At 45.7% G+C, this 27,565-nt stretch overlaps 2 protein-coding genes across 2 annotated transcripts; one reads left to right on the top strand and one right to left on the bottom strand.

Annotated features, from left to right (window-relative positions):
• Positions 1-324: 324 nt before the first annotated feature.
• On the bottom strand, positions 325-18,660 carry LOC118511835. Its single transcript, XM_036055380.1, has 6 exons — positions 17,854-18,660; positions 3,928-4,397; positions 3,662-3,750; positions 3,300-3,594; positions 2,955-3,238; positions 325-2,884 (listed from the first exon to the last, which is right to left on the bottom strand). Exons 2-6 carry the CDS (start codon positions 4,172-4,174, stop codon positions 2,792-2,794), a joined length of 1,008 nt encoding a protein of 335 aa, XP_035911273.1. The 5' UTR covers positions 4,175-4,397; positions 17,854-18,660; the 3' UTR covers positions 325-2,791.
• Positions 5,602-26,284, top strand: LOC118509033 (ionotropic receptor 75a-like). The gene is made up of 4 exons (XM_036049071.1): positions 5,602-5,697; positions 5,763-6,584; positions 6,692-6,940; positions 26,228-26,284. The coding sequence occupies exons 1-4, from the start codon at positions 5,629-5,631 to the stop codon at positions 26,282-26,284; spliced, it is 1,197 nt and encodes a 398-aa protein (XP_035904964.1). The 5' UTR covers positions 5,602-5,628.
• Positions 26,285-27,565: the final 1,281 nt, after the last annotated feature.

Here is a 27,565-nt window from a genome sequence, read left to right as displayed (position 1 = left end):
GTGCTCCTTGAAGGAATACTTCTCTCGCGTATCTCTTTTCACGTTCCTCGCCTCATCGTGCGCTAGTAGACCTCATAGCTTCCTTTGCTTGCCAAGTTATGGTGATCCAAATGACCCATTCCTTCACTTCTCCATCAATTTCATTTCCAATCTTCCCTTACCTCGTCTAGATCCACATCCTTACATCCAACCTATGTCCTCCTTTGGAACATATCCTGAGACTAGATCGAAGATGTTCTTTCAGTTAGAAATTGAAGTGTTGAGATAGTTTTTGTTTTTGGATTGATAAAAAAACCAACAAATAAGAACACACACAGCCATGAGTTTCCATTTTGTTTGTCTGTATTTATTTAGTGCATTGTTTCATTGTTTTTACTTTTTCTAATCTTTAGTTGTGTCTTTGGAACAAAAGTTGTCGTTGCGAGAAGTTCACGTAACAAACCATTTGTTTGCTTGTTTTGTACACCAATATTCTAACAGGGCAATCAATTTATTCCACTGTTTAAAACCAAAACAAACTCACATCAATTCCCATCCTACCCCACGAAAGCCTTAATTAAGCCTTAATTAATTAGTCGAACGTAAACGTCTGTTTGTTAAAACCTATTTCGTTTGTGGAGCAGAAAACAGATTTTTTTTATACAGAGTAGTAAAGTGTTTGCACCGAGCGTGCGTGTTGACGAAGAAGACAGTCGTTAAGTTTCGAATTCGTTTGTATGTTGTAGTTTAGTTGTTAGTTTAGTTGTTTTGTTTTAGCGCCAATCCGGGTTAATGGTAGTGGTAGTAAAGTGGGCAGCTCCTCCCTCGTTGTGGCGTTCATTGTTTAAAGTTCGTAACCGCGGCATTAGAAACAGCAACTTCCACCAAAAAACAAATGGTGGATAAACCGCCCAAACGGACAGCCGACAATATATGCTTCCGTAAGTGTTCAGGAGCACACACATGTCCGCCCTCCGATCCTGTCGCTTTTCACCCTTTTTGACCCGTGAAAATTGAACGGTTGTCCTTTTCCTTTTATTAGTAGTAACGGGGCTACCATGGTCAGTATTGATTGGTATTCTAGGCATCACGTTTTTGCTTGTTGCTTGTTGTGCGGTTTTAGACCGTTTATAGTGTACGCTCGTATGAACAGCATATCCCCATTCCACGGGTTAGTTTCGGGTTTAAAGATGATTTTTCGAAACAATTGGTACTAAATGTTCTTACCTTTGGGGCGGGAGAATGTGTTTTTGTGTTGATCTAACCTCTAAAGCCGATAGACTTGTTTCAGCCATTTTGTTATGCTGAGGATGACATTAATTTTGCTTTAATCCCTTGCCCGCTCGCTATTCCCTTTTTCCCCCCTCTGCTCCCATTCTACACTGTTACGCTGCAGTTATGCCCCCTCCCCCCCGAAATTTGCTATGTGTAAATATATATTCAGTACCATGGTTGTTGTTGTAAGTCCGTCCTACCAATGTCTTCTTGCTGTTGCTACAAAAATATATATGTACGTTTATATATTTTATGGGGTTTTTTTTGTTGTTGCTCTGGTTGGGAGATATCAGTGGCGTGTTTCGAGTCCCCTTAACGCTTGCTGGCTCGGTCTCATCATCCGGCACCGGACAGTATACAGTGACGCGTGGAATGAAGGGTCTGTGGGGACTCGTAACTGTCTCGCGCTGTTCAAAACTTGGTAAAATTCTGTTGCTGATTCCGCTAATTAAGTCGAACTCGAGTCAAGTTCCATTTTCCACTTCAAAAAATCTGTACCAATTCAAAACGTTCAAAGACGAGATTCTGGAACGCACGAACGAGCGGTATGTGAAGTTCTTACTGTTGAAGAAATACTGTTTTCCTTTTACAAAAAAAACCTAAACATGCTTTCTACTGTTACGGTACTACGATAGGAAATACTAAACATTACATACAGTTATCAGTAAATGTGTGTGTGTGTGCAGGCAGGCAATGTTGTGTGCCCGGCCCCTAGTAGTATCACCATTCGAGTTAATTTAGGCAAAACAAAATCATTGTTAGCCTTCAGTTGGTGGTGCGCCGGCCAACTTTGGAGCGCTTGCTGTGAACCCACCTCACTTCGCTCGATGTAAAAAATCGTGGTGAACAAATCTTAGTAGCCCTAGGAAGAATCCATTTAACGCAAGTCATTTGAAGGCCATCGATGTGTGTTTATGCTTATCTATCTATCCTATTTTGGGTTTGGATTAGCTTCCGTGTACAGTGCCAGTGGTAGACAGTGTGGGACAAAAAATGGACACTAAGAGTAGGATAGTGTACCGTGCCACCCTCTCCCCTCCTCCTCCTTGGGTAGGGGCCTACTCCGGGCTTGAAGGTAGGAGGAAGATGTGCAAACGCAAATGAAGTTTTGATGAAGTTCAGTTGGCGGTTCTTGTAGGCGGTTCGTCGCATGTGAAGAATCGTTTGAATCACTCCATGCAATGTTGAAGACTAGTGGAATAGTGTAAGTCCACTGTGGAAGTTTGCAACCATATAATGGAATCAGTGCAAACAGTCACGACTATCCAATCAGCTGTGGATTTTCTGCCGAGTGTTTGGTGGCCAACCATGACGTCGACCTAATCCACGATCACAATCAATTCTCCTTTCTGCTTGCAAGATTCCATTATATGTTGGCAAAAAAAGCTCCACTTTTTATTTGAAATATTCCTCTCAGAGATTCCCAAATTCTATTATACGGATCGAAATGGGCAATATGACTTGAGTGTGTTTCGACCACGTTTCACTGGTTAATGGTCATCCGGTTGGTAGCAGTAGTAATTCTTCATCCGCAGGTTTACAGAATAGTGCACGCGGTACCGTGCATGACCTCGCTGATGAACATTGGCGTACCAGCACCTAATCCTCCATCAGTTTTCTCATTTTCATTCTGCGGAAGGGAATGGGAAGAAATGGATTATAATAACGCAGAAAACCCTCCCAAAACCCGCCCGCTTTACCTGATCGTATTCACAGTCAAAGTAGCGGCTCTGACAGTCCAGGCAGCGGCACTGGTCGGACATCTTGCACGTGATGCCACATTCCTTCGCGACCGCCTTGTAGAGCTGTTTGCTCGATTTGTACAGTATCTCCGGACCCTTGACTTCCGCCTTCGGGGCAGCGTGCTGATCGTAGATCGGTTGCGAGTTGCTGTACGAACTGCACTCCTCGTCCAACGAGAGCGTGTCCTGGTTTTCGTTCGACAGACACGTCTCATCGATTGCCATCGTTTCCATTTCTTCTGCTGCAATGTTTTCCGACAGTTAGAAACAAACTCAAGATAGCTCCTCCACGGCCGTGCGTACCTAAATCCTGCAAACCCTCGTTGCAGCTCAGCTGATACAACGGATCGCAGGATCCGGTGCAGGTTAGCAGATTTTCCTGCGAAGGAGTGGTCGTGGAGCTGCAGGTGTACAGGGAGGAATCGATGGACTCCTGCTTTCTCGTTTCGCCCGGCGAACCTTGCTCCGTGGTGCAGGGCGGCTGGTGCTCCGACCCGGCCGGTTGACTGTTGGACATCATCTCGTAACCGAGCGCAGTCGGGGAAAGGTTCAGCAACGATGTTCGATTGTTCTCTTTGTCCAGAGCAGCGAGTCGATTCTTGGAGGGAAGGGAAGGCAATTAGAAACCGTTATGGTGCTGGTGAAGCGGAGCCGGTAGGACTTACCTCTTCTAACACATGCTCGTACGATGGCGGTGGGCTTAGTGGTATAACGTTCGTATGCTCCGTGTTGGTGAGCGAAGGATTGTCATATCCTGCAAGGGAAGGGACACTCGATTAGGACAGGTCCGTAACACCCGAGCCCGGGAAAACACAAGTCGGACGGAAGGAGCATGTAATGCTGGAGAGTTGTTATGGTTTTCGGTAGTGTAATGGTAATGATTCGAGCAGTCGAGCAGTGTGTGCCCCGCAATCGAGCAGATGCCAATTACCTAGTATTGGTTCGTCGGTAGTGTTACTGGTCAGTATTAAGGCGCGCCGATCGTTGCTCATCGACACAAGGCTATCGTTATTCTGCTCTGAGTCAAGGGTGGTGCTGCTACCGAACTCATTGGCGTTCGCACTGTTTAAAAGAGGTCCGACCGGATTGGATTGGCTATCTACTACGACATCCTGCTCCTGAGAGGTACTACGCGACGACCCACTGCCCATGCGGAACTTGAGCTTAAAGGGCGCCATTGCGTTAAGGGTAGAAATGGGGAGGAAGAAGGATGCCCGGTCCACGGCACTATCGTGTTGCTGGCTGCGGGTTTGAGCGCTCGGGGGAGGGGCGATGCGTAAGGAACTACTGCACCCCGAAACACCGGACCGGGAATGTTAACTTTAGACCGGTCGTGTGCGACAACTTTGCGACAACTATAGGCAACAAAGTAGGAGTTCGCGAGTCAGAGGCCACCCACCACTGGAAGTAGAGTAAAGGATATTGAAGAGATAATAGGTAACATAATAGATAGCAGATCAAGCAGAAAGGGTTAAACGGCTGAAGAAAGGAACACGGCACAATCTAATGGAAGGGCTACGGAAATATCCGAAACGGAACGAAACGAAAAAAGAAACGATAAGAGAAGCTAGTGTGACTGTGTAGGTATTGTGAGCTAGAAATGGAAAATGGAAATGCATCTAGCAAGTTAGTTGCAACATACGGGAGGAAAATATAAGGAAAAACGTACTACAAATTACTGAGCAAAACGGTAGGGATCAAGCAATTACAAATTTTGGCATAATCAATCCAATCAATTCTATAAACGAGGATCCGGCGAATGAGACCCAATATTCATGCACTTTGAAGAAATTAGCTCGATGCATACTGCACGCGATTGCATCAATTACCCGGTTCATTACTGTAATTGTACTATTTTCCTAATGACATTATTAGTGAGGGAAGAACTATAAAACTCTACGGGAGATCGGCCAAACAAGGAACTCATCGTTGGAGGAGCTTCACACATGCAGACTTAAGAAGCGGGCATCAGGAGTAGCCAATAAGCATGAAGGGATTTGTGGGTAGCGCCGTGCTGTTAGTGTACTGTTCTGTGTTCTGGACGACCAGTTGCGCTCGTGACCTGTGGTACCAGCGTGTGCGTACACTGGCAGTGGACTACTACCGAGCAAGGCATGCGAAATCGGTGACAGTTTGCGGTTGTTGGAATGGTGACGAGAGGTACGATTTTTTTCGCCTCGCAACGAACGTCGGATTGATGGTGGATTTTGTGGAACCAACAAGTGAAGCACTCGCCACGTTACATCCCAATCGTATGTCCCAAGGTGGGCTGTTGATTGATGCGTCTTGTGGAGAGTTGATGGCAGAGCTGTGGCAGATGGGCCACGAATTGAACAAGCTGCTGTTGGGGAATTTACACTGGTTGATTCTTGACACTGCGCTCGTTTTGGAGAGGGACAGGACAACCTCCGATGGATTGCCGCTTCGTCTGACGCAACTCTATAATGAACGATTCAGAACGTTCGAAGTTATGCCCTTTACGAGTGTTGTTTTAGCGATCGCGAACGGTGCCGGCGGATGGGAGCTATGGGAACTGTTCAAACCCTATCGAAAGGCCGTTCTGTCGATGGAAAATATTGTATGTAATTATACAACCGGGGTCCATGGTCACGAGGCTCTTAAAGGGCAGCTAATGCTTGAAGGAAACAATGCACGCCGACGACGCAATCTTCAGGGATATGCTATGCCGTGTGGATTAGCGGTAAGCCTCTTCCTAGTTTGGTATACAGACAAACATAGCATGATGTCAGGATGCTTATTTTGCAGATCACATCTCCAGAGTACTTCAAGGGAATGGATGATCGTAGTGACGTGCACGATGTGTTCACCAAAGCCAACTTTCCGCTCATCAAAGAGCTGATGTTCGATCTTAACTTTACGCTCAACATCGTACAGGTCGATAAGGGCGGCTACAAGCACAACGGGACCTTCAGCGGTTTGATGGGCAAGTTTCAGAATCACTCGGTCGAGCTGGGCTGCATGGGCATTTTGATGCGCACCGAGCGTCTCGAGGTGGTCGATTTCATGATCGTCACGCTGATCGTGAAGAGCAGCATCATCTTCCGACAGCCACCGCTGTCCATCGTGGCGAACATTTTCGAGCTACCGTTCAGTGTCGGTGTTTGGGCGTGTTGTTTCGGGCTGATGGCCATCTATTGGATCTGCATGCTGGCGATGCGCTACCTGGCGACCGGGGAGCGGTTCACGCCGATCGAATCGCTCGTCTTCATCTTCGGCACGATGTGCCAGCGGGGCAACGATTTGGCGCCACCACATTTCAACGGCACACGGTTGCTCATGTTTTCGTTGCAACTGACCAGCTTCTTCATCCTAACGTCCTACTCGGCCAGCATTGTCGCGCTCCTCCAGAGCCCTAGCCGTGCGATCTTGACCGTCGGCGATTTGGCACGGTCTCCGCTGAAGGCGGGCGTTATGGAATCGAGCTACGGCCGGGTGTACTACCAAGAGACGCAAGACCCGGACGTGCAGGAGCTCTATCGGAAGAAAATTAAACCATACGGCGACAAGGGGTTCATGGAGCCGAACGAGGGAATCGCTCGCGTAAAACAGGAAATGTTCGCGTTCGAGGTAGGTTTTGAAAGGCTGGTAGAGCGTAGCGCAGGTAGGATCGGGATTAGTTATTAATTTGATTTGCTCCCTCACCGCCCATATTCCCAACCGCCTGCCGATTACAGACGGAAGTGAATGCGGCCTACAAGGTGATAAAGGATACGTTCGCGCCGGAGGAGGTGTGCAAGCTGCAGGAGCTCGAAGCCATCAAACTGCCGCCGTTCGGTGTCCCGATCAGGAGGGGCAGCAAGTACCGGGAGATGATTCGCCAGCGGTTGATGTGGCAGCGGGAGGTCGGCATCATCAAGCGCTTCACCATTCTCTGGATTCATCAGAAGCCGCTGTGCGAAAACCAAAACGCCGGCTACAGCTCGGTCGGTGTTCGAATTACGAAAATGTTTATAGGGTAGAAATGAATCATGATGAATTTGTAATGAACTCTAATTAATGCATAAGAATAAAGGACAATTGAATTCACACTCGCAAAGAAACCAGACGTATTACATCTATCGCTCTACAATCACGATATCACAACCAGTAAAATCTCTACATTTTGGTCCTTCGAACCGGATCGTGTGTCGTGACTTGTATCCTTGTACAATAGTGAATTAGGGCACTACGTGTTACCAATTCTCATCCAGTTTTGTGCAAGCCAGTTCCGGTTGTACTAGGCTTACGGTGTAGTACAATCATCGCCCCGCTATCAAGGGCACGAACATTGAGTATCCTACTCTACTGTGAAATTCACGATACCCATCCATCGTGAATTCCTTTCGAATCATCGCGTCTGTTCGTTTCAACATCCGTGTGTGGTCACTCTGCATCAAGAGATCGAAACATTCCCACGGAGTGTGCATGTATGTATATGCGTGTGAGTGTAACTTTCGTACATCGTTAGTGCTGTGCTCAGTGATAGAACAATATTGTGAACAATCATTATCACGGACCTTCCTGCCAGCCGATTACTAGTGTGTTTTTGTGTCATCCGTGCTCGCGTGTGAAAGTGAACCGCGTTCCGTCAACGCAGACTTCCGTGAACAATCGTCCTTCTCATCCGCTTTATATTTCGATAATTGTGTTAGTGGAAGCGTCGCTTCATCCAAGCTTCGGTCGACAACCTCATCACCATCGCGCGCCAATTTCATAGCGTCATCTCACCACCATCTTGTAAAGTAAAGGTGTTGTTACTACTGCAACCGTGCTAAGTGAATCGCGTACTTGGACCTGCGTACAATTTTGCATACAACAAAGCTTTCAGTGCGTATCGAGTGCGAAATATTTCATATGTCACTATGGACAAAAAACTTAAAAATGTGCTGTTGAAGAAAAGGCAATCCGAAGCATATATTGCGCGATTAGAGGATTTTATGTTGAGGTACGATGAAAATCAAGTCGATGAGTTGTCCACATGCCTAGAACAGTTGGACTCACATCATAATAGTTTCATAAACGCGATCGGGAAACTAGAGGAACTAGATGACAAAGAAGATACTATTGAAGCGTGCATCAACGATAGGTGTGATATGGACGAACGTTATAGAAAGTTGCGTGGTTTCTTCCTCAAACATAAACCAATGGAGAACCATACAGTGAACAATTCATTGCTGCTTTCGAGCACCGCAGCTCTAAACAGCTCAAGCACAGTGAACATTCGTCTTCCCAAAGTCGAGCTACCGACTTTCGACGGTGATGATACAAAGTGGTTGACTTTCAGAGATCGATTTGTTGCTATGATCGATTCTTCGCCCGAAATCCCACCGATCATGAAGCTGCAGTACTTGCTCGGTACCTTGAAAGGTGATGCTGCTCGGCCGTTCGAGCACACATCGTTGACGGCTGACAACTATGCCGTAACGTGGAAGATGCTTCTGAAACGATACGACAACAAACGCATGTTGTGTCGCGAGTACTACCGGAGACTACATTTCCTTCCATCGGTGGACGGAACCAACGTGGATGACCTGGCCTCACTCGTGGACGAATTCACGAGAAACGTGAATGGACTTCGGAAACTGGATCAACCCGTGGATTCTTGGGACGTGCCGCTGATAAACATCTTGTTCTTAAAACTGGACTCCGAATCACTATGGGCTTGGGAACGACACTCGTCAACGTCGCCTCAAGATAAGTATTCGGAACTAATCAGTTTTTTACAGGACAGAGTTCGCATTCTACGATCAACACTCAACCTGGAAAGGAGCAAGGAGCTGGTTGCGATCACGGTGGCCGGGGTGAAACACAAGTCGAGTGCCGTGGTCAAAGGAACTACATCATCCCCATCACATCGTCGTTCGCAATCCTATGCTGTGACCACAGGGCGTGAGAAGACAGTCGCAGTGAAACCAACATCGTGTTCATTGGGTTGCTCGGACCGACACCCACTGCGCACGTGCCCAGCATTCGATAGAAAGTCGGTGAAGGATCGTCGGGACATCGTGGCAAAGCTGCAGTTGTGTTTCAACTGCCTGTCAATGGATCATCAGGTTCCTGAGTGCAATTCAAAATATTCGTGTCGGTTTTGCAACGCGCGTCACCATACACTGCTGCATATTACATCACCAGCACCAACAACCACACCTTTCGGTCAACCGAATTTTCCGGCAAAAATCAGCATGTCAGCACAATCAGATGAGGTCCAGGAAGGCGACATGGTATTACTAGAAACCGCCATAATCACCATTGTAGACGACCATGGCCAGCAAATCAAAGCACGAGCGCTGCTAGACTCCGGATCTACTTCAAACTTCATCACGGAGTCATTGGCTAAACGTCTGCAAACGCCGCAGAAAAGGGTCAACATCGTCATCACTGGCATTGGGCAAGCAGTACAGCAAGTTAAAAACTCTATCGTGGCTACTATTGAATCTCAAAATCAAGAATTCAGCACTAAAATGGAATTCTTTATTTTAAGGGCACCCACATCAGACATTCCTTCGGCTCCAATTGATGTTTCTTCATGGCAGGTTCCTGACGTTACACTGGCTGATCCAAATTACCACACTCCAAGCCAGATCGATGTGGTAATTGGTGGGGAGGCCTTCTGGGAACTGCATACAGGCCGCAAACGAGCACTTGGTCCAGGCAAACCATGGCTTATGGAAACACCGTTTGGATGGGTGGTTGCCGGAAATGCAACGCACAAGAAAACACCATCCAATAGGACTGCGTTATTGAGTGCCGCCATCGTATCAGAATCACTCGAAGCCATGATACAACGTTTTTGGGAGCTAGAAACTGTTGATGACGGACCAGCATTCTCAGTACAGGAAAATTACTGTGAGGAATACTACACATCAACAGTAAATCGAGAACCTTCGGGCAGGTACGTGGTCAGACTTCCCCGAAATTTTACTAACGGTGCAACCCTGGGTGCTTCACGAGAAATTGCGGATAGGCGCTTGCTGAGCGTAGAACGTCGATTGAGATCCAATCCTGAAATGGCGAAAGCTTACAGTGCATTCATGGAAGCATACGAAAACCTCGGTCACATGAAGAAGCTTCCCGAGCCTGTAGATGATACAATCGAACATTGTTACATACCGCACCACGCGGTCGTCAAAGATTCCAGTACCACTACCAAGGTTAGGGTAGTGTTTGATGCATCATGCAAGACCTCGTCCGGCTACTCCCTCAATGACACATTACTAGTAGGCCCGATTGTCCAAGAAGATCTGTTTTCCATCATCCTGAGATTCCGTACACATGCCATAGCTATAGCCGCTGATATCGAAAAAATGTATCGCCAAATACTACATCACCCCGAAGATCGAAGTTTGCTACGCATACGATACAGAAAATCCACCACAGACCCAATCTCTACTTATGAACTGGCTACAGTAACGTATGGTACAGCATCAGCACCCTTTTTAGCCACCAGAACACTTCAACAAATTGCACGTGATCATCAGCAGAGCTTTCCTGATGCGGTCGATCCTGTTCTGCACGATTTCTATGTCGATGATCTTCTATCTGGAGCAAGCAATATCGCAGATGTGGTAAAAAAGATAACTCAGATAACTGCAATGCTGAATTCAGCAGGAATGGTGCTTAGAAAATGGGTATCAAACTGTCCAGAAGCATTAGAAGGCATTCCTGCAGAAAATATAGCAATACAATCCGTTCACGAGCTAGAAGATCACTCCGTCTCAACATTAGGCTTGGTTTGGGAGCCAAGAAACGACGCATTTCGGTTTCAAGTAGATTTACCACCTCCACCAATGTCGTTAACCAAGCGCCAAGCATTATCATTCATCGCGAAGATCTTCGATCCACTCGGGCTACTGGGGCCCACCATAATCATTTCAAAAATGTTTATGCAACGTCTATGGACTCTGAAGAGGAACGGAACGGCGTTAGATTGGGATAGCACGCTGCCACCACAGCTTCAGGAGGAGTGGAATCAATACCATCAAGGAATATTCCGATTGCGAGAGGTCCGAGTACCTCGATTCGTCTCACTGGTGCAAGCACGTAGCGTTCAACTACACATGTTTGCAGACGCATCACAGTCAGCTTATGGAACGTGCGGGTACATTCGTGCAGAAACGAAGGAGTATGTTTCAGTACAACTAATAACGGCAAAATCTAAAGTCGTATCGTTGACAAATACGCATTCAATAGCAAGATTGGAACTTTGTGCCGCAAGGTTAGCCACACAACTCTACAAGAAGATCATCAACGCAACGAGATTCAACATCAAGGTGTATTTCTGGACTGATTCCACCACGGTACTATACTGGTTGCAATCACTGCCGAGTCGCTGGAAACCGTTTGTGGCTAATCATGTTGCACAGATTCAACGGGACACCGACGGTATGAGCTGGAAGCACGTCCCTGGAAGGGACAATCCTGCAGACGATATCTCACGTGGTGTACAGGCTGAGGATCTGATCAATCGACACCGGTGGTGGAACGGGCCACATTGGTTGGCACAAAATGAAAGCAATTGGCCAACGTTTATTCCGTCTAACGATGAAGGTGAATTGGCAGATGAAGAGCGGAAGGCTGCTCAACCCATCACTTGCACCACTATCGCACGAGCCTTCTCCAACACACTCTTCGCTAGGTATTCAAGTTACCACAAACTTCGCCGTGTGGTAGCATACATATTCAAATACGTGCGGTGCCTGAGAACCAAGGCATATTCTTCACAACATCCAAAGGGGTGTCGTGCCGAAAACAAACGAGATGTAGCTGATACAGATATCGTCCAAGCAACCATCACAACTGAAGATCTTTATCAAGCCGAAATCGCCCTATGTAAACTCGCCCAACAAGATACGTTCGACGACGAAATCCACGCCTTAACAACAGGAAGACAGGTATCCCGAGCATCAAGACTGAAGTGGCTGAGACCATATTTGGACGAAACAGGAGTGCTTCGGGTTGGTGGCCGGCTGGGCAACATGACAGCATCGCATTCGGTTAAACATCCCATCGTGTTAACTGCCGCCCATCCTATGGCAGTTCTCTTAGCAACAGCATATCACCTCCGGTTATTACATGCCGGACCGCAACTTTTGCTAGCAACGCTCCGACAACGATTTTGGGTGATAGGAGGAAGAAGTCTAGTGAAATCAATCTACCATCGCTGTCTTCAATGCTTCAAGGCCAAACCAACATTAGTCCAACAAAGTGTTGCAGATCTACCGGAGTCAAGAGTGACCCCAACCAGAGCATTCTCCGTTTGCGGCGTTGACTACTGTGGGCCATTATTAATCAAATCAAATGTTCGGAATCGCGGTCCAAGCAAGGCGTATATTGCAATTTTCGTCTGTTTCTCAACCAGAGCTGTACATATTGAATTGGTGAGCGATTTGACAACAACCGCATTTCTATCAGCACTTCGTCGCTTCGTAGCACGCAGAGGAATGGTGAAGGAGCTGCACTCAGATAACGCTACAACGTTTAAAGGAGCAGCAAATGAACTACATCGTATCTACAAAATGCTGAAGCAGAATGAGGAAGATCGTAAATCCATCTTCAATTGGTGTGCGGAGAACGGCATGATATGGCGTTTCATACCACCGCGAGCTCCCCACTTCGGCGGGCTCTGGGAAGCAGCGGTCAAATCAGCGAAACATCATTTACTGCGAACCATAGGGACAACAAGTATAACCTACGAAAATATGCTTACATTGTTAACACAGATCGAATCCTGTTTAAACTCGCGACCCTTAGTTCCAATGTCAGAAGATCCGTGTGATCTTGAAGTGCTCACACCAGGCCATTTCCTCATCGGAGGTAACATGCAATCTGTTCCCGATATTGATTACACTAACATTGCGTCTAATCGTTTAAACGAGTATCAGTTAGTGCAACGCTATGTACGATCTATTTGGCAACGATGGCAAAGGGAATATACACAACAATTACAAGCACGATCGTCGTTCGGTAGCAGGTCAGTAGTTGAGCTTAAAGAAAATCAGTTAGTCCTTATACGAGAAGATAATGCTCATCCCACCGAGTGGCCAAAGGGGCGCATTGTTAAACTCCATCCCGGCAAGGACGACGTCATCCGTGTCGTCACTTTACGAACGGCACCTGACAAGTACATCGTGCGACCGACAGCACGACTAGCATTGTTACCTACTACCTCACCTGAATAATAATTCGAACACGTTTGTTTATTAATTACTCTAAAGAATTTCATTCTTGGTGGCCGGAATGTTCGAATTACGAAAATGTTTATAGGGTAGAAATGAATCATGATGAATTTGTAATGAACTCTAATTAATGCATAAGAATAAAGGACAATTGAATTCACACTCGCAAAGAAACCAGACGTATTACATCTATCGCTCTACAATCACGATATCACAACCAGTAAAATCTCTACAGTCGGTTTGGTGGAGATGCGTTACCTGTACTTCTTTCTCGCCGTAGGGTTCCTGCTCGCGGTCTTCACGTTCGGCGGGGAACGTTTCTGGTGGAAAGAGGTGATGGTGGTGGTGGCGGCGGCAAAGAAATTCAAATCTCGTACCGCAATCATCAAACGCAAAGCCTGAAGCTTAAAAATTAATCTGCTCAGCTTCGGGAGTAGCCTACTGGCCTGGAATACGGACTGGCATGATCGATATAATAGCCGAGCGGGCGTTACCAATTGCGCTTCCGCATTCATTACGGCAGGATGGCTTCAAATTCAAATTGAAGGCTTCGATACGTGACGTTTGAGCATAGAGTAATTTATTAAATTGCTTCTTATTTCGTCTAGAAATTCTCTTTAAAGAAAATCTGTAACGCCAAGTAACGTTAGAAGCAAAAATAAAGCAACCTCTAAAAGCACCCCAAACGTACGTCAGCAATTTGATGCTGGCCCATTTTTTCCACAAGCGTGCTACGAAAAGAATCAATTCCCGGTAAAGCTAGCCCAACCAACCAACCAAACAACCGACGCAGAGTCCAGGTCATGAGTTGGGGAGGAAAAAACAAACTAACATCGAGCATCTCTTCTTGACATCGGTTATCGATTATCTGGCGGGGCTCGTCCTTCAAAAACTTTTGCTCGCTTATGGTACGAGAGTGTGGCAAACCTTCCCCATAGCCGTGTTACGGGGCATACCAGGGTGGCAGGCCACTGCACCAGAAGCCGGCTGAAGCTGGTGATGTAGTTTGCCCCTGTTTGTAACGCTCGCTAGGCTTTGATGGACGTAAGAGCGTGCCGTGATGGGGTGGTACAGCAAGTACAAGTTTTGCTACCATAACAACAGCTACCGGAGTTGGCCAAGGAACCCCATATAACAAGTTGACACACTAAAGTTCAATGTGTAGCGTCTGTGTGTGTGAATGTTGGAAAAGCTGAGCAGAAGCTATATTTTTCACGCTGATACGTCCACATGAAATGGTTCAATGGATTGAAGCCACTGCCTGAACAATGGCTCCTAAAACTGTTGGACGGACATTTAACGCAGCGTGGAAAACATGTTTGTCACCAGCGTGAATTAACCTAAAAACGAGGCAGGAAAGTGTTGACAGCACTGGTTGGAAAACCCTAAAGTCATCCACGATGCACGGCGGGTTTATGCTGACAATCAGTTTTGTGGGCTGTCGCCGCTCCGGTGGCAACGCTGCTCCACAGGGTCAAGTGCTTTTCAAATAGCTAATGCATTCTTGAATAAGTACGTCCTCTTCCATGAATGACAAGAGGGGCCGGCATTTACATCGTAAACCATCGGTTCCCGTAACCCTGCAAACTAATGCCTCGCGGTGCCCACTTTTGCAAAACGAGAGGACACACACGAGTGCTGTTGACGCCAGGACTTGTCGTGAACTAACGTAATGACACAGCTTATTTTGCGTCCTGGGGATAGGGTACGACACAATGTCAAGAGGCTTTAAAAAGTTTGCAGCTTTTAAGTCAGGGTTTGTCACTGTGTCACCCGCGGCCATCTTCGCCTGGCCGATTCGATTCGTCAAAAGTTTTACAATGGTTCCGGGAGGATTTATATGGCCTGATGGTGGTTTCGTTGATGATTTATAGTTTGGTAAAGTTGCAGATATTGGAACAGGGGGATTGGAAGGATATCGTAAGATGATGCCTTCATCCGTCATTCGCAAATAAAAGGATTGACATTTTGAACGCATCTACTATCGGTGCACACTGCTGAAATTGATGAAAAGCTATAGGAAGTCTGTATGAAGAGCCTGAGATTTAGACCATTTTAGCCATTACAAAGCATCTGAATTTGTGTTTAAAATAAGGTAAAAGGTCCAGGTCAGCCTGGAGTTATCGGTTTTCTTATCTTAACTTCACTAACATTTGCATTAAAAAAGGAACCAATTTTAAATATTTTTATATGACGATATGCTATCTGAGGATCCTATGATCTTATCATCCTATCCTGTGAGCCAACGATCAACTACGATTTTATTGTCCACCGTCTTTTGCAGTGGCGGATCAATCTAGGAGCTGTAAGAGCTGCCGCTCGGGGCCTAATCGGTCTTATATCACAATTAGAGGGGCCTCGACTGCCAATCCGCACGCGGCCTTCAAATATCTTGACCCACCACTGGTCTTTTGTATCATGTATGTTATGCCTATCCAAACATGACAACGTTATTAGTTGATTTGGGGCAGCTCTGATCAAAATACCCGATAAATGATGTTTGAAGTTTTATTCCTGAACGAACAAGTTTTAAATAGCGTTATACATTCTGATCATCTGGTTAGTCAACAGATATCTCGTTCAAATCTTTAGAGCCCTATCAGCTAGCCTCAGCATCCATTCCACCTAATACCTCCATGGTGCTTGATCCGTCACTAACACCTGATTCTGGGTTTAGCACGCCTCATCTGTCCATTTGAACGGCGTAAAAGGCCTTTCGGTGTCATTTTCATTACCTGACGAGTCCTTTGGAGCATGGTGAGTCTAATTCAATGGTGCGATCATTGTACAGCTAATATACCGAGGTCGACTAGAGAGGTCTTGGCCTGCCATTTTTGGCTTTCTGTGAATTGATTTTACCCGTAGCAAAGTAGTAAATTCAGGGCGAACGGTGGAGGGTCTGGATGGGATTTGAACCCCGGTCCTGCCGTGTGAAGAATGGCGTTATCGCCTCAGGTACCGGACCGCCTCAAACTGCTTATAGCAGTACAGATTATTCAGCACATCATCTGTTAACTGTATTTCATCTATTCATATTTTAAGTCAACCTATTGTAATTTTGGAGAATAAATCGAACGTGAGATACACAGAATACAAGGCGAGGTGATGTGAGCAGTTGGACAATACAGGTTCTATACAATATTGTTTGATTGGTGAAAAATATCCTGGACAAGGTGGAAATTGCCATTTCAATCATTTGGAGTGAGTGGCTGAGCCATATTGGTGGATATATTTTTGAACAGAATTCAAACTGACCATCCAAGAGGATACAGGATTGACCTAAAAATGGACGAGCTGATACTTTCCGGCCAAACTCAACTTTACACCTTTTGGCACCTTACTTGACCTAGTATTTGCTGATGGTTTGCTTGAGAACAGTTGAATCAATCGAGTTATCCTTTGGAGTTCTACTTTCATCGCCGTCTAAAGAAACCTTTTTTAATGCAATTGTTAATGATCTATTAGAGAAAACTTAAAGTAAAGTTACTCAAGTTATCCTCTTTGTTTAATTTAACTGGTTTCAAATTTGATAACAAAGCAATTTATTTAGCAACGTCCCTTTCCCTTAAATAGTATGCAAAATGTGATAACAATATTGGCCATTCATGCGTTGATGTTTTGTCCTTGAATCCTGTCTTTTCACACCCGATAAAAGTCATAACATCAAGCACAATCACCAACAATGGCGTAATGTTGATCATACTTCAGACACCCAGCTCCTCCCGAGCCCGAGGCATCATCAGATCTGTCTCGAGCGTAATGGTGATAATTCATCATATATCAAATATCCCATCACGATTACCCGAAAGCTCGCTGAAGCGTCAAGGAAAAACGCCACCAGACAAACAAAAACGGTCCCTAACGGGCGCCACCCTTCTCCACCCATAAGGACGGAGGTTGCGAACCGTGTATCGGGACACATGGGTGAGGATGCCTCATGTGAAGGGCAGCGGTTTAATTAAGTGCTCTTAGAAGCGGCCCACTATTACATTGTACAAGCGTGTGTGTGTGTGAGTGTTAGTGCGAGTGTGTGCATGTACAGTGATGGACTCGTGAAACATGATATCCTTCAAGCAAATGTACACAAAATAGGACGCTTCCAGTCGAGCCGACCGTCCTGGCGAGCTTAGCTTTTCCGATGATGAAGCTTTCCTGATGGGTGATTTTGGGATGGGTGGCAAAATGAAGATTAGACTCCAAAACGTATTGCGTCTCTTTCACGCACATTCACAAACCGGGCTAGGGAGCATGCATTTCCTTGCCACTCCAAGGACGGTCTCGCCTCTGAACACAATGCTTCAACAACGCAGCGTCCAGAACTCACACATTGTTGAGCCGTGAGCTGACACACATACACATATAGGAACGGCACATTGTCTGGATTTTTTTCGCACGTTTATACGCCGAGTCGCAGAGTGGGCAATCGAAGGGAGATGTTGACCTGAGTCCTGATAGCGCTGTGACAACGGGTGTCTATGTTCGGCATCAAATTCGGAGCTAGCTACTCAACTTTTCTACCAAGCGTTTTCACGATACTGCAACAACTACTCTGCCCGAGCCGCTAGCCACGCAAAACCAAGAACGCGTATGGAGCAAAGATTGTACAAAGAAAAACAGCAAACCTACGAAACAAACTAAGCGATCGTAATGGTACGGGCGTAAGGAGGGGGTTTGGCACTTACCCGTGGGGAAGGGGTTAAAGCTTTAAAGTGCGATGATTACGGTGCTTAGACCATGGTCGGCCGTGTAGGGCGTTCGGGACAGTTTGCCAAATAAACTCGCCCAACAGCAGCAGCAGCAGCAGGAGCACTTTGGGGATGGTTCGGAGGGTTCATATTTTTCACTGGGGAAAATCAATACACCAAACCTATCATCCACTCTTCCTTGGTAATGCGTTTGTTTATCACTGGATTCCCTTTCACAAACACACACAGACACACGAGATTCCGTTTTTTTCACAGCGTACGGTACTCCATTCGGTTTGCACTACTTTCACGACCAGCGTGTTAGTTAAAATGTTAGTGAAAATAATCCAACGACAGCTGATTGCAGGACCAAGATTTTGCCCACAACTTAACAGCAGACCTCCCTTTGATCTCTTTCACCCGGGAAATGGAAGGCTACCACCGGGATACCTTCGCCTTCAAAAATGGCCCACTTAACACGTCCACCAGAGAGTACACGCCTTGGCAGCTATTTACAAAACAAAAACCACGGCACACCACAGTTTTTGCCAACCGCCAATGCGAGTCAGCATACACAGTGGAACTGGCTGGCTGGTCAGGATACTACTGATGCCTGATGGAATTACTTCCCACCCGAATGCTGCGTAGTAAACTGTTCTGATGGTGTGACGTGAAAATCGTTTCGCTTTAAGCCAGTAGACGGACAACGCACTTCGACAAGGACTCGAGCGCGTGGAGGAAATGTGCTGACTAGTGTGTGTGTGCGTGTGTTGAAATTGACAGTGAGAAACACAAGGCCAACAAAAAACAACGGAGCCAAAAACAAGAGCGAAACAGTGCCAAAAGAGCACGAGAGATGGGATTGCTTCTGACGTGCTGGCGTCTGACAGGTGTGGATAAGCGAACGGATGTGTTGAAGGCATCCTTTCCGAGATGCTTCGTCTGTTTCATTGTGGAGGAAGATAGATTGAGGCATAAAATAAAATTTACTACCCTTTACAATTTTCCTTTAATAAGAAAAGTTTATAAAAGTATTTGCAAAAGCGAAAACAAATATTGTTATTGTCTGTCCATATTCAAAAAGCATTGAGCGAGCTGTCAAACCGATGGTCTACTACGCATGTGCCGGGTTTGCACTCTCCCCGTCGTTGAAGGTTCGGCGTGGAGATGCTATAAAAGCTAAGGATTATGGTACAAAAGCTTCCAACAATAACAAGACGAGCTTTTACGTTTTAATTTTCAATTTAACGAATCGCTGTTTTAGATGAACATGAATTCATCCAGATTTACTATCCTTCGGAACGGAAAGCAAAACCAACTACTCAATACTTCTTCATCAAGCACCAAATCCCAAATAGTAAGATGGCCGAGCAGCAGTTTCCTGTCTTCTCATGACGCTTATGTCTGGAGAGAGCCCCCATGTACCTCTTCCCATGTCTAGAGAGAGTCATCCGAAACTAAAACCTCGGAAACTATCTGCTAAAAGTCAATCCAGATTCTGACGTTCACTGATGACAGGGAAATTTGTCGACAAACAATGTAAGTACAATGAAGGGGCCAAGAACCTTACTACTTCTTCTTAATGACCTCTTAGACTATGCATGCCTTTTTTGGCTTACTACATAGACTTATCGTGGTAGCGATAGTCATTTCTCTGTACGAGGGGACGCTCCCGATGGGATTTGATCCTCGGTCTAGCCGTGTGAAGATAGGCATCAGAAAATTCTCCTTCTGTGTAGTAAATATCAATCGCAAGGCTCTGTGAGTTGATCATGTCAACAGAATGGTCCGGATCTTTGTTTGTATCCGGCTCTCTGGGGATAGACATCAAAAAGTGCTATAAGTCTATACAGATCCTGGCATATGGTGGTGGCATAGACGAAGGAAACATCACCTATCTGCACGAACGACCGTAAGAATTTTTTTTGTACTAGTACTCGCATACGCATTTAAGGTATTGAATAGTACTCTGTCCAGTTCTAAAGAAAACCTCGAGGAAGCGTTTGAGCGTAAAATGGTCAGAAGGAATTTTGGTGGCTCCAGTATTTGTGGAGAAACAATTAAGAAGTCACTAAATTGACAATCTCTATGGACTGAGCGATGGTCTCCTTATTGTGCAGCAAATGAGACTCATCAAGCACATAAAAACATTATAGGTTGTTCAGTTGGACAAGAGCGATGGAGTGATGGTGTTGATGTGCCCACCAAAAAGACCTGATTATTGGAATGGCAGACGACCGTAGAATAGTTTCTTCTTGTGTTCATCCTTGCTTTGGACTTTTCGAACCTTATCTGGCAAAGCTGATGATGTCAAATATTAACTGAGGCTCTACAACGATACCCGTTACTTGTTACGCACAGCATGTTCCTTGAAGAGCAACGAATTCCATACGATGTGAGCCTAGGGCATGATATAGTTGCTTCAAGTTTCCGGCTCTATACAAACAGCGTAAGTTCAGCCCCTAAAATCGAATTTCGGAGCCAATTGGTGGTCTTGCATTGTGCGGTCCAGATCTTTATGTCTACGCTGGTGGGCGTTAAAAAATCTTGGTGGCTTAAATACCGGAGCTTCGAGCGACCCTGATGTTTTCAGACCTAACCAACTTTTTTGTGCTTTTCGGTGTCAGTTACGTACTCGAGGCAGAGTAACTGGATCTGCGCTCAAACTTCAAGTACCACTGGAGAGCCACGTAATAGTTAGGTTTATCATTTGCGTTCCCAGCTAACGTTAAGCCGGGCTGGCTGGTCGGACAACTCACCGCTCACCGTTGAAGGAGTTGAGAGTAGTCCGTGTACCCATGCTTGAATATGCAATGACACATGTTACTCTGCACAACGAGGACGTACCGGAAACGGACCTAACTATGAAACCCTTTGGAGGGGACTTAAAAGCAGAACACCACCATTTACCAACGTAATGAGCATAGGTCTAATAGGAAATTAGTCTGAACAAAATAATTGTAATCAATTTAATCGTTATTCAATCACGCCTAATTATATCCTGAACAGCATCAAAAACGGTGTCGTAAACTAGATTAAACTTCTAATTAAATTATTGAACATGTTGTCCTCTCCATCGGTGAAACGAGAAGCAGTTTGGTCGAATAAAATGTTAATTATCAATCACTTTCCCAACAACTGCTCTACAACGTTAATGCCGACAGGGCGAGAGAGCGGGATGCTTGCTTCAGCACAGCACACACACACACCGCCGAATCAGCAAAATCAGAAAACGCGTCCAGTGATGATGAATTATTGCACTTCCGCTTCATTCTGGTGGTCGAGTGCATCGAGAGCAGAGTCCCGGGTTTTCGGGCGCTTGCGGTCAACAGTGAACCGTTCCGTACCAACCAAAATCGCAGCTGTAAATCACAACCATCTCCATAGGTATAGTACACACGCCGGTTGAAGGGCCTGGCAGACCGACCGATCTCGCACAGTGGCGATTGGGAAACCGGTAGCATTCGGAAATCGGTAAATCGAAAACCTGAAGCGCCGTTGTTGCCAGTACCGGGTTGCTAGCACAAGGGGAAAAGGGCGTGGGGTTTTTCAGCGATGTGGAAACTGGCGTGGAAAGCTTCTGGCGATGGAAAACTGACCCGTAGCTACCCGGTCGAACAATCGTGTCGTAAAAGTGGATGAAGGGATTTGTGAAATGTGGGTTAGTTACGGTTTCTCGATCACTGAACGGAGCGCAAAAAAAAGCTTGTAACAATGAACACTACTTTGCGGTTTGGCCTTGCATTTGTTTGCTTCAGTGATTTCAGTTTCCAGCTTTGCGAAGGGTTCCAGTTCGAACGGATCCACCGTTGCCCGGCCAGATCCGGGTCCGGTTTTGATAGAATTTGATGTCTTTGGCATGAGCAAATGGGGAACAGCACGAAAGCATTTTCCACGCTTAACAATGTGTTGTGTTATTGGGATGGTTGGAATAGTAAAACCGGAACGAACCAATATTAGAATAGTTTGACTAACAAGATCCGTCTTACTCGGATCGGTCTTGCCAAGTCCAACGGTCGTTCGTTAGGATGAGCTCTCATTCGTCGATTGGTGTGCCAGTTAAAATGAAATGTTTTGTACTCACTTCAAGCCTGAATAGCAGAAGTTTTAGCGTACTTTGCGCTACGATATTTTTATTCACACACTGCTTGCCATTGAGCTGTTTGTTTCATGTTTTGTATTCATTCTCGTTACAAGAGCTCGCGTGAAAAGAAGCCGCTTTTGTTTGATCTCATTTCGGCCCGCAAGGCACAAGCTTTCTACAAAATTGATTCCATGTCCTGTCGACTCCTCACGGTGGCCCGTGGGCGTCCGTCTACTTGTGCTTCCGTTTTGCGGAAAACCACTTGACGAATATTACTCTCCGATGATTCCTTTTTGCCGAGTGGCGGACACGAAATTGGGATCAGTCGCAGCAGCAGCTGCTGAGGCACCATCATCACCATCAACAACATCAAACAGACGAGACCGAGAATCGTCGATTGTAAGTCAAGTGTTTCTTGTGCGCCTTGCCAACCCATCCGTGGTTGAGCGGGATGAGCGGAGAAACCCGGAATGCCCGATTCTAAACACACAAAACGGCACGGCAAACAACAGACACACAATCCTCATAAATCGTCCGTGCGATGTCTTTGATTTGGGCCGTGGTTTTCCTCTCGCAAAGTCCTCGACGGTGAAATGATGAAATCAAACCAACCGTTTCATTCCGACAGCACGCAAAAATCCGTTCCCAACCATGCCAACATGTCATGTGGATTCGGCCCGAGGGTCGTGAAATCCATCGTTCCACGCGTCCGGGGATGGTGTCGGATGCTGCGGTTTTAGGTGCGCGAGTACATAGAAAAACATTCCATTTCACACGCCATACCACGCTTCCTGAATGCTTCCGCTTAAGTTGCCCCCCCCCCGACAACCCCCGGGGAGGTCACCGCAACCTCCCCGGGCAAGGGCCCGAGCTTCGAAAGCCCATTTATTTCTGCGGAAAATGATGAATGCCGGGGCGCGCGTTGAGCAGAAATAATAGCGAGTAATTTAGTTTCCATTCGGCTATGGCGGCTTTAGCGGTGGGCTCTTGGCTCGACGACACAAAAAACCGGGGGGGCAAACGCAAAGGTATGCTGCAGAGAAAAAAAACGGCGCGGGCGATGCGAATTTTCCGATCCGACACCGATGGTGTCGAGCATTTTCCCTCGAGTGTCAAGCTGCTCGTAGCGAGAGGGACAGGGCCACGTGTGCGAAGGAAAATGCGTCCCAGCCGTATGGAAAGCGAGTTGGCCCAACCACACAAAGTCCAAGATGAAGAAGCATGCATAAGAGAGAGAGCGAGAGAGAGAGAGAGATAGGAAAAAAAGCGAGAAAGAAGGCAACAACAACCATCTAAGTAAAAAACAGAAATATACGCTGGTGTGGAAAATGACTGGCTGGTGAAAGGTTTTCCACCCCGAGCACAGACCAAAGTGTTGGCGGTCGGCGAAAAGTTGTACTCCCGGAGGGGCCATCGAAATGTGAATGATGTATGGTGCGCTCTTATGACGATGGCTGGTTGATTTCGAAGGATGGCTCCAGTAATGGAGCTCCGGTCGTATACATATCGCTCGACCGAAGTGGAATGCCTCGGCACGGCACGGGACGGCTAGTCGAGCGTTTAGCGTAATCCATGTGCGCACACACCCCCCCATCTCCCCCCCCCCTCCCCCCTTACACAATGCTCCACGTGTGGATGAATGTGGGCGGGAAAAGTTTCATTCTCAAACAGTTTTTCTTTTCCACACATCGTACACCGCTGGATCCGTTTTTATCGTTGCTGGTTCTGGACGGGCGTGTTTTTTTTTATTCGCTCTTCACTCTGCAGCGCCTTCGGGGGGCTTTGCCTATCGTTGTCCTAGGCCCGTTTTACCCGACCCGATCTTCTTAAGCCGGGATGGGCGCGCGACTACGGCAAGCACACCGGTGGTGCCTCGGTGTAATGTGAATATAAATATTATATGGGTCGATTTGGGTAAGCTGGCCACATTCATGTTAATGGGTGTGTAATTCATTATGCATTTGGTCTATTATCGATGGAATTACGATGGTGTTAGCGAGGCGGGCCGAGTCGTATTATGTGGAATGATGAGAAACATGCGCGAATTTGGCGAAAAGTGAGCCGAGCTACCAGCACAACTACTGTAAGGTATGTGAGCTTTTCTTTCACGTGGGCGCTAACGTTATGGGGCACCATTACAAGTTATCGAAAAAAACGCCTTTTTTCTGTGTGTGTGTGTCCTGTATTGTGCCAAACGGTAATGGGACAGTGCTTTGGTGGAACAAGTTTGGTTTAAGTGTTTTTGTTGCGAGAGTTGCTTTGTGTTTCGTTGCTTTGTTCCCGGGCTGAAATGATTGCTTGCTTGCGAACTACTTTGGGAGGTAATGCATCCTTGTCCTCGTCAAAATGGGGATAGTTGTTTGTTCGGGAATGGTGCTAGGCGTTTTGGAAGAGATTAAGTGAATCAATTCTTTCAAGACACAATAGACAGGATAACAAACAATGGGCGATTAGTTGTATGAGATGACGTAGAAACGCGTAGTTGACCTTATACAATACACGATTAGTAGTTGCAAGATTTTTTATAGAAAGCTGCCCTTCATAGCAGTTAATTACGATCTATCAGACATGGTATCCAACTATACCTACTTACTTACTTACTTATCAAGCGCTACAACCGTTTCGCGTTCTATTACCGCCGTTCTGGCGGACGCATCAACGCCATCTCAATTTGACGTGATCAGCCCATCGGAGCTTGACGAGTCTAATTCGCAACACGATGATGAGATCATCGTACAACTCGTAGAGCTCGTCATTGTAGCGGCTCCTCCATTGTCCTTACACACATACTATCCCACTATTCTTAGAGCAATTCGGTCTAGACTCGGGCTCGGTTCGGTGGCCGAGAAGATGGAGACTCCAGATTTAACACGGCAGGACTGTGCATCAATTGCTATCCGGATCGTTCACCCGTAGTGAGGACTGGCTATCTAAGCACTTGGTGCTAATAAGCCATCAGATATCCGGCATGACCTAGCAGCTTGTCACGCCAAGAAGAAGAAGACGTAAATCGGTCAAGGGATGTAGACCTCTAAACACAGCTATATTCGATCGCCGAAAGATTTGGCCGTAAGATCTACTACTTGATCTACTACTTGATCGAGATGTTTGCCATCCTTGATCCTAACCGTTTGCCATCCTGTGCGATACTATTTCAGTCCTCCGCTATCTTTATTCAGGATTCGTTCCCATAGAGGACACCGGACTATCAGTGTAAGATACATTGCGCGTTTTTTGTGTTGCTGAAGCCTTCTTGATGGCTGTAGTTAAAGGAGCCCGTTTTCCTCAAGATAACACGGTAAGAGCTTTCGCCAAGCAGGTATGTTGTCATCAGCATCACCAGTGAAATCTTCACTACTGATAGCATCTCCGAGAGCTATGTTGAACTATAAATAGGGGAGTACGTCCCCTTGTCTTAGTCCTCGATGGTCAGCTTTCGAGGAGATCCTCACCACGCTGCCTGGTGTTCCATAAATCGTCCGATCTATAGTATCGTAGGCCGTCTTGTGTGAATGAACAGGTAGTGCGCTTATTTCTGGAAAATCTGTAGGCTTTCTGGAGGATCAAGCATTTAGTGAAGATTTTGTCGTTTAGTAGATTTTCCTCCAATTTTTTCCAGGAAGCTCAGCTTTTAACACTGGTTTGACAACTTCTAGTTTTCACTTGTCCGATATATCCTTTTGAGCTCTGAAGCATACAACCAACTTAGCTTAGATCCTTGGAATACCATCTAGTCTTAAAAAAAAGGGTTATAGAGAGCATATTCTACTAGGCATGTTCCAAATGGCTTATAAGGCCTTAATTGCCAAAGGCTCAAATAGATCAAATACTGTCGCACAAAGAGTTCGTCAGCTTTAAGGGTCTTTAGGTTTCACTGAAAGGCTGTAGTTACGCCTTTCTTTTTCAGCTTTTCTTGGATTTTAGATTTCTGAGCACAAACTTTGTTTGAAAGGCATTCCGGCTGTATGAAGGGTTCACATTACATCCCTTCTCTTAAGCATCGAGGTTATATATTATCGTGAAAACTCTGTCTATTGAAATTATCCAAATTATTGAGTGATATTTCTCGAAAGAAATTCTAGCAAACGTGTCAGAAGATACTTAAACTATGGAAATTTTCCATTTATACCCTTAACCCCAAAGTTTGACAATTTTATACAAATAACCGGACGAAACAAGCTATTTCTTGGTCTCTTTTTATTTATTTAGTTATTATTTCATAAGAATATTTATATGAAAGCTTTCCCATTATGCCATTTATATAACTGCTATGGGAACTTGTTTTAGTGCAGTAGCCAAATAGACTTTCTTGAACTAAAGCTGGTCAAGGCACATCTACTGTGATTCGGCTTCAATTAACTTTCTTGATAAACTGCCGGTCGAACAGTATTCCTGTTGAATTTGGTTCTAGCTGGCTGATTTCATTTGCACCACCCTTCAACCACTCGGGGTTTGGCTCGAAGAATGTTTCGAAACTATCTGGCCGCATTACAATGCACTTCACGATCTGCTTTTTGCATTGTTTGCTCTTTATTATGCATTTGCTGGAATTCGTACCTCTTAAAGCTCAATATTTTTGTTAATTTTATTAAATAATTACATTCTTTTAATGTTCGTAAATAAAACAAATCACATTGAATTTACGTGATACCTTGTCCTTATTGCAAATGTGTTAATATTAAAACAGAAAAAAAGTGAACAAATTGCTAACGATCATGTTTATCAGTCACTCACCAAACAAATCAAAGCTCAATGTAAACATAATTGAATTTGAATCACGTTTGTACCTCACGTCCAAACCATCCTGCTTTGTATTGCATTGAACTGTACCTCGTTAGCAGTATTTGCCATTTCAAATGATAACTCAAGCAAATTTATTTGCATTGCCCTAGGAATTAAAACAAACAGTAAAAATCTCTAAAAAATCAAACAAACGGCAATAATCGTTATGAAATTGGAAATCAAAATGTTAGAGCACGCTAACGACGGTTCCGCACCATCCTCCATACAAAAATGGGACGATAATGTCCCATTCATCTATTGCGAACATTTTGATCAACTATAATTGGACGGTGTTTCCCCTGGCGACTTGTCGGAAAATTCATCCCCAATCTCCACTCTACCCACCACCCAACTGATTTCACCCCTTCCCTCCCCTCCCCCTTCACAACAACATCTCATCATTTCATTTTGACTTCGCGCGATAGAATTTAGCGTCCGACGGTTTTCCCAAACTCGACGTTCAATTTGTTTCCATTTCCATCCCCAACACTTATCGGTCACACGCGGAAAAAGCTTGTGTGTGTGTTTGTGTCTCTGTTTGTCTGGGTGCACGAGAGAGGAAAATGAGATTTTCCACTCGTGACCCTCGCGAACACTGGCCAGAATCAGCCCAGCAGCAGCACCATCCGCCCGCCAGAGACCATGTGATTTGTTTTCGCTGATAAAACCCCGTTAGTTTGATCTTCGACAACTCTCTCCCGTGCTCTGCTGTTGTAGTGCTCTATTTTGGAAACAGAGTTTTCCTCTCGTGCCTCGTGCTCTATCTCTCTTTCGCTCTCTCTCGTTCTGTCCTTTTCCTCCCGTGAGTAAAGTGTTTGTTGTTTACTAGAAGGACGCACTCGT

Source organism: Anopheles stephensi, chromosome 3 (genome assembly GCF_013141755.1).
Source record: "Anopheles stephensi strain Indian chromosome 3, UCI_ANSTEP_V1.0, whole genome shotgun sequence".
Taxonomy (NCBI): domain Eukaryota; kingdom Metazoa; phylum Arthropoda; class Insecta; order Diptera; family Culicidae; genus Anopheles; species Anopheles stephensi.
The sequence above is the reverse complement of the archived record's forward strand: the minus strand, read 5'-3'. Positions and strand labels throughout refer to the sequence as shown.

Bases quoted from the DNA above. Each gene is read 5' to 3' on its own strand.
- LOC118511835 (XM_036055380.1), bottom strand. From the start codon at position 4,174: ATGGCGCCCTTTAAGCTCAAGTTCCGCATGGGCAGTGGGTCGTCGCGT. The intron at 3,595-3,661 runs GTAAGTCCTACC...CTTCCCTCCAAG, and splicing joins ACGAGCATGTGTTAGAAGAG to AATCGACTCGCTGCTCTGGA. The intron at 2,885-2,954 runs GTAAAGCGGGCG...TCCCTTCCGCAG, and splicing joins TTGACTGTGAATACGATCAG to AATGAAAATGAGAAAACTGA.
- LOC118509033 (XM_036049071.1), top strand. From the start codon at position 5,629: ATGCTTGAAGGAAACAATGCACGCCGACGACGCAATCTTCAGGGATAT. The intron at 5,698-5,762 runs GTAAGCCTCTTC...CTTATTTTGCAG, and splicing joins CTATGCCGTGTGGATTAGCG to ATCACATCTCCAGAGTACTT. The intron at 6,941-26,227 runs GTCGGTGTTCGA...AACTTGTTTTAG, and splicing joins AAAACGCCGGCTACAGCTCG to TGCAGTAGCCAAATAGACTT.